Here is a 7538-nt window from a genome sequence, read left to right on the forward strand (position 1 = left end):
AAAAAAAAAAAAAAAACACACGTCAACAATACAAGTGACACTTGACAACACAAAAATATTTAAAAAAATTAATATTATCAATTTTGTTGCATAATATAATATGCAATAAATCATCAGGATATTTACAAAGTTAATTAAATAAATAAATAAACAAATAACAAGATGCCAGGGGTAAGTAGTTTCTTGATTTTATTCCAATTGATATTTAACATCATAATATATAATAAAATGAATAAATGTTTGATGATTAATTGCAGGATAACACAAGTGATCTTGGTGAATTGGAAAATGTAAGAGTTGTCGTAAGAGTACGACCATTAAATGGAAAAGAATTAGATGGACATTGTAAAAAAATAGTTAAAGTTGATAAAATAAATGGTGAAATAATAGTTGAAAATCCAAATGCAGCACATGGTGAACCACCAAAAGTATTTTCATTTGATGCTGCATTTGATATTGATTCAACTCAAATTGATATATACAGTGAAACAGCACGTCCAATTGTTGATAAAGTATTACAAGGTTATAATGGTACAATATTTGCATATGGACAAACTGGAACTGGTAAAACATATACAATGTCAGGTGCTAAAACATCACCACAATTACGTGGTATAATACCAAATACATTTGCTCAAATATTTGGTCATATTGCTAAATCAGATGATAAACAAAAATTTTTAGTACGTGCAACATATTTAGAAATATATAATGAAGAAATACGTGATTTATTGGGTAAAGATCAAAATACAAGATTAGAAGTTAAAGAAAGACCAGATATTGGTGTATTTGTTAAAGATTTAAGTGGTTATGTTGTTAATAATGCTGATGATTTAGATAGAATAATGATACTTGGTAATAAAAATCGTGTTGTTGGTGCAACAGCAATGAATTCATTAAGTTCAAGATCACATGCAATATTTACAATAACAGTTGAATCAAGTCAAATTGGTGATGATGGTGAATCACATGTTAAAATGGGTAAATTACATCTTGTTGATTTAGCTGGTTCTGAAAGACAAAGTAAAACAAAAGCAACTGGTGTACGTTTACGTGAAGCAACTAAAATTAATTTATCATTATCAACACTTGGTAATGTTATATCAGCACTTGTTGATGGACAAAGTTCACATGTACCATATAGAAATTCAAAGTTAACACGTTTATTACAAGATTCATTAGGTGGTAATTCAAAAACTCTTATGTGTGCAAATATAAGTCCAGCTGATATTAATTATGATGAAACAATAAGTACACTTAGATATGCTAATCGTGCTAAAAATATTAAAAATAGAGCTAGAATTAATGAAGATCCAAAAGATGCATTATTACGTCAATTTCAAGATGAAATTGAAGAACTTAGAAAACAATTAGAAGACAATGATATTGATGGTTTAAGTGAAAGTGATGCTGATACTGAACCAGATACAGATGACAATGATAATAATAATGAAAGTAAAATAATTAAAACTAAAAAAACACAATCAAAACGTCATAGTAATATGATGACAATGGAAGAGCTTGATGATGATAATAATGATGATAAAAAGCATATTGATAAAAGTGAAAAAATTGATTGTGCTGAGTATGATGATAAAAGTCCAGATGATAAAGATGTTATTGAATTAAAACGTACACAAAGTGAAAAAGAAGCATTACGTGATAAAATGCAAAATTTACAAAATAAAATACTTGTTGGTGGTGAAAATTTATTAGAAAAAGCTGAAGCACAAGAAGAGCTATTAGCTGCTGCTGCAGTTGAACTTGAACAACGTAAAAAACGTGAAGAACAATTAAAAAAAGCTATTGAAGAAAAAGAAGCTGAACGTATTGATATTGAAGAAAAATATTCATCATTACAAGATGAAGCTGCTGGTAAAACTAAAAAATTAGCTAAAGTATATACAATGTTAATGTCAGCTAGAGCTGAATTACTTGATCTACAAGAAGAACATCAAAGAGAAATGGAAGGTTTACTTGAAGGTGTACGTGGTATTGGAAGAGAATTACAATTACAAGAATTAATATTAAATAATTATATACCAGTACAGTATCAAACAATGATTGAAAGATATGTACATTGGAATGAAGACATTGGTGAATGGCAATTAAAATGTGTTGCATATACTGGTAATAATATGAGAAAAGCACAAATAACACCAACAATTGGTACAACAAAAGATCAACCACAAATTGATATATCAAATATTTATTTAACTTATAATGATACAGATAATAATTTTAATCAACAAAAAAAAATACGTGGACGTTCTGGTGTACCTAGACCAACAACAGCACATCGAAGAACTCCACATTCATAAATTATCAATATTATTAATTGTGTTTTAAACACACACACACTTGTCGTGATTTTATTTATTTAAAAAAAAAAAAACTAGTTCCCTTTGTTGCACCAGTATTATTATTAAAATATTTATTTATACTTGTTTTTTTTTGTTTCTTTATTTAGCTTGAATATAATAAAAAACTGTATTGCATTTATTAAAAATAAATAATTATTATTCTAGCTTATAAACGATATTGTTTGATCCATTTATTAATTGAATATTTATGATAATTACGTGCTTGAATAACAGAATATGGATCAGCTTTATTTTGTCCACGTAAATCAAGATGATGTGCACCTTCAGGTATAATAATAGCACTTGATGATGATGAAAGATTACGTAGCACACCACCACTTGACCATGGATCTAGCAATCCATTACTAAATACAATATTACTTGCTGTACTTAAATCTTTACATCCATATGTATTACAAGCTAAATTTTCAATTGGTTTAACATTATATTTTTTTTGACAATCATTTGAATATTCATCAAAATTCCAAGGTTGTATTTCAAACATATCATGAATACCATCACTACACATTGGCATTACCATTTCTGTACATGCTTGATAATACCAACCAGTTGCTCCTAAATCTGGTGCAGCATCATTTGTCTCAATACAATCAGTTTTACCAGTGTAATTTGCATATATATTTATAGCATTTTTAAGTGATAGTAATGTTTCTTTTTCTGTTTTTGTTTCATTCATCAAATGTTGACAAAATTTCTTAACAAAAAAAAAAACAAAAATTAATTAATTAAAAATTACTATTTGTTTGTTTTTGGATTAATTATACTTACAGCTATTGGTTTTGATGGTAATGGTGCTAAAAAATTTGTCTCATATGGATAATCAACCATTGCTAAATTTATATAAACATTGCTCAGCCAATCTTTGAGTGTTTTAATGTCAGTTGTGCTATTTAATGGCTTACAAAGTTTCCAATTTGATGACAACCATTTTTTTCCATCATCAGTTGATGTTATATTATTTATTGCATTCCATGATTTGCTAATTTCCAATGAACAAATTTTATTTACAGCTTTAAAATCTGATGTAACAATACGATAAAATGCATTACACTCAGTGACACCAGTAAATTGTAGTATTGGTGCTGATGCAGCAATTGCTCTTTTAAAAAATACATTAAACAAATTAGATAATTATTTTTTTAATTTATATTTTAATAGTTATTTTATTTACCCTTGAATTATATGTGGATATTTCATTCTAAACCATGCACTTAACATTCCACCGTATGATCCACCAAATGCAATAACTGGACTATTTTTTGTGTTATTATTTGATTTTAAAAATTCAATTAGATCAACATAATCAGCCAAGGCTTGTTGGGAAGTTAAATAACCAAGATTTTTAACATTTGAATATGATTCATTACCATAAGGCAATGATTCACCATAGTAACGATGCTCAGCAAATACAACAATTGCTCCAAATGAATCAGCAATGTCCCAAATAAATCCCTAAAATAAATAATAAATACTTTAAATAAATTTTCATATATTATATTATTAAAAAATTACTTACAGTATTTTCAGCAAAAACTTCAATTTTTCCTTCATTACCAGTGTAGAAAAAAATTGGTGGATTGTTACCTTTTTGCCATGTGTCATTTATTAAATAACGTATTTCAAAAGTATCATTCAATGAAAAACTAAAATGATCAACCTTTTTTTATTAAAAGAAAAAACAACAATTAGTAATTATTATTTATGTTTTTGTTTATTATAAATAACTTACTGGAACTTGAAATTTCTTGATGACATATTTGTAAGTTGGCTCGTTGATATTTTTATTATTTTCTTGATCGAGTTTTGTATCAGTTGATTTGAGTATCAATGATCTAGGTAATCGTATTGAAGATGTTGGAATGATACACTGTATAATAAGAATTATAATAATATTTAAAAATATTTTAGACATTTTCGTATTGAAAATTGGGAGAGACTGCATTTTAGCGATCATCTTGACAAAGCAAGTAAGCAAAACCAAGCTAAACTGAATGTTAAAACTTGTTTTTCTGTTTTTTTTTTTTTTTTATTTCCTTAGTTGTTTGTTCCTCCCCTCTTTGAAAGATATATCTTTCAAGATGTACCATTGACCCTTGTTAAGTGTCTTACCCGTATCGCATTATTTTCAATATATATACATGTATATATCTTGTCGTGTATTTCAATGTACACTCAACAATTCAAATACGAAAATGTAAATACATACATATAGGAAATTAACACTAAACAATAAAATAAATTATGCTATTTTTTTTTTTTTTTTTTTTGTACTTGTTGAATATATACCTACTATATAATTTTGTTAAATTAAAAAACAAAAAATTAATTAGTTTATAATTCAATTTTAACAGAATTTATTTTTAAAAATGTAAAATAATTTTATTTTTATTAATTTTTAAATTTGCATTTTTTTTTAAATGAAATAATGCTTGGACCATGATGGGAATTTTTTGGGGATTAGTTGGAGCCTGTCTCTATTTGCTTGATACATTTAAAAAATTTCTATCGATGCGTTTTTATCAGGAGAATTTTTATAAACTCAAAATCAGGTACAGTTTTTTTTATAATTTAGCGAAATGCCGTATTTAGCAAAAAATAATGCTTGGCCCTTGACGAGAATTTTTTTGAGGGTAATTCAAGCCAGCCTCTATTTGATCTACAAATTTAGAAAAAAATTACTAATGCGTTTTCTCAGGAAAATTTTTATAAAATAAAAATATCCGAAAATACTTAAAAAACAAATAGTAAATTCGAATTACATTTTTTTTTGTTTAAATCACTTGTTATGAACCAAAAAATAATGATATTCATCAGTTATTTTAAATTGCTATCTTTGAAAATTTCTATAGAATTTTCGATTCAATAATAAATTGATTTGATAAAATTCAAAATGCAATTTACAACAAATTTCAAAATTACATTTAAAATACTTTTTTTTTTTTTTTTTTGAAGCACTTGTTGTTAATAATTTTCTACGATTTTCTTTATACATGTTATTGATAATTTTGACTTGTTCCACAAATTGCTACAATAAAACATATCAATTTAATAAAATAATAAATAATTTTTTCAATCAAATAATTTTCTCAATAAATTATTTTGCAACAATATAAAATATTTATATATTATTGAAATATATTGAATAAAATTTTGAATTATTTCGCTAATATAAATATAATATTGTTGCCTATAAATATAATAATGATTGGTGTCAAGTGTGGGCTGAAATAAGTTATATCAGATTATTAAATTGGTTCAGTAGAAAAATAAGTAAAAAAAAATTTTTAAAATAAATATATATGTGCGTTTATATTTTTTCAGGACAGTTAACAATCTAAAGCAATATTTTTAGTAGAAATAAATTGGAATGATAATCGTGAATAGAGGAGAGCTATATGTGTGTTTTTTTATTTTTTGCGTTGGAGGTCGATGAGTATATTGGCCATTTCCGCAGGAAGTTCTAGGTAACCTGTGCGACAACCATTGATTGAGATTGAAGGAATTTACAAAAGTCTTTGTAATTGACACTTTTTCAAGTATCTCAATTAACGACGTATTTTTTTTATCATAAAATAAATTTATTATCAATGGAATTTTGAAAAAGCTTAAAAGAAAAAAAAGTATTTCGAATTTAATTTTTCGATTTTTTATGTATTTTCGGATATTTTTATTTTACAAAAATTCTCCTGAAAAAACGCATTAGTAATTTTTTTCTAAATTTGTAGATTAAATAGAAGCTGGCTTGAATTACTCTCAAAAAAATTCTCGTCAAGGGCCAAGCATTATTTTTTGCTAAATACTGCATTTCGCTAAATTATAAAAAAAACTGTACCTTCAAGATTTTGAGTTTATAAAAATTCTCCTGATAAAAACGCATCGATAGAAATTTTTTAAATTTATCAAGCAAATAGAGACAGGCTCCAACTAATCCCCAAAAAATTCCCATCATGGTCCAAGCATTATTTCATTTTTAAAAAAAAATGCAAATTTAAAAATTAATAAAAATAAAATTATTTTACATTTTTAAAAATAAAATTCTGTTTAACTTGAATTATAAACTAATTAATTTTTTGTTTTTTAATTTAACAAAATTATATAGTGTATATTCAACAAGTACAAAAAAAAAAAAAAAAATAGCATAATTTATTTTATTGTTTAGTGTTAATTTCCTATATGTATGTATTTACATTTTCGTATTTGAATTGTTGAGTGTACATTGAAATACACGACAAGATATATAATTAGATTTTAATTTTTTTTAATACCAGTAAAATTTTTCAAATTGAAAAATGATTTTATTATATCTTTTAATATTTTTTTAAAATTGTTTTATTACATTATCAAAGTTAAATAACCCATAACTTTTAAAAATTTATAACAATAATAAATAGTTGAATTTCAGGAAATTATTTAGTCGATATCCTTCGAAAATAATAAAAAAAATTACATATCTTTTTCGATATAATAAATCAAATTTATTATTCTAAAAAAATCATTTTTTATTTTAAATATTACAGTTGTCAAGGGTAACAACAACTTTATGTAATATTCCAAAAATTATAAACTGGTAAATTAAAATAATAATAAAATAGTTTTTAAAAAAAAAAATTCAATTTATAAATTTGATTTCAACGTGATATAAAACAACAAATAAATTATGATTTTTTAATAAAAAAAACACTTTATTTTTCAAGTGATAAAACGTTTAATTACAATGATTAATGTTTTTTTTTTTTTTTTTATTTAAAAATATATCTCAAGTATGACATAATAACATCTTCATATTTCGATTAATTAAAAATTCGCAATAATCATCAGATTATTATATTTTTTCATTATTTTATGATAATATATATTAACATGTTTTGTAAATAAAATTACTACTGTAAAAAAAAAAAATGATAAAATAACTATATCTCTGTTGACATCATCTTGAAATATGATGGAAAAAAAAACTTGACCCTCATTTTATTATGAAAAATGTTAACGAAACCTCTTGGGTTATCGCAACTTGGTATCGACACTTTTTTTTTTTCCACAATGAATCTTGCATATACACTTTTTTTTTCTTTCCATATACACAAAAGTTGAGAAAAAAAAAAAAAATCTATAACTCATTTTTAACCCAAATTGAGAAATTAAAAAAATCTAAAA

At 24.5% G+C, this 7538-nt stretch overlaps 2 protein-coding genes across 2 annotated transcripts; one reads left to right on the plus strand and one right to left on the minus strand.

The window, feature by feature from the left end:
• The first annotated feature begins 9 nt into the window (after positions 1 to 9).
• Positions 10 to 2639, plus strand: LOC122858279 (kinesin-like protein KIF3A). The gene is made up of 2 exons (XM_044161072.1): positions 10 to 171; positions 258 to 2639. The coding sequence occupies exons 1-2, from the start codon at positions 163 to 165 to the stop codon at positions 2319 to 2321; spliced, it is 2073 nt and encodes a 690-aa protein (XP_044017007.1). The 5' UTR covers positions 10 to 162; the 3' UTR covers positions 2322 to 2639.
• On the minus strand, positions 2194 to 4409 carry LOC122858281 (lysosomal Pro-X carboxypeptidase). Its single transcript, XM_044161074.1, has 5 exons — positions 4114 to 4409; positions 3901 to 4041; positions 3556 to 3836; positions 3153 to 3483; positions 2194 to 3078 (listed from the first exon to the last, which is right to left on the minus strand). Exons 1-5 carry the CDS (start codon positions 4336 to 4338, stop codon positions 2530 to 2532), a joined length of 1527 nt encoding a protein of 508 aa, XP_044017009.1. The 5' UTR covers positions 4339 to 4409; the 3' UTR covers positions 2194 to 2529.
• Between the last annotated feature and the right edge of the window lie 3129 nt (positions 4410 to 7538).

The sequence above is a fragment of the Aphidius gifuensis genome, linkage group LG5 (genome assembly GCF_014905175.1).
Source record: "Aphidius gifuensis isolate YNYX2018 linkage group LG5, ASM1490517v1, whole genome shotgun sequence".
NCBI classification, from domain to species: Eukaryota; Metazoa; Arthropoda; class Insecta; order Hymenoptera; family Braconidae; genus Aphidius; species Aphidius gifuensis.

Excerpts from the sequence above, each read along its gene's own strand:
- LOC122858281 (XM_044161074.1), bottom strand. The coding sequence starts at position 4,338 with ATGATCGCTAAAATGCAGTCTCTCCCAATTTTCAATACGAAAATGTCT. Across the intron at positions 4,042-4,113 it reads TCAAGAAATTTCAAGTTCCA|GTTGATCATTTTAGTTTTTC; the intron begins GTAAGTTATTTA and ends TAATAAAAAAAG. Across the intron at positions 3,079-3,152 it reads TACCATCAAAACCAATAGCT|AAATTTTGTCAACATTTGAT; the intron begins GTAAGTATAATT and ends TTTTTTGTTAAG.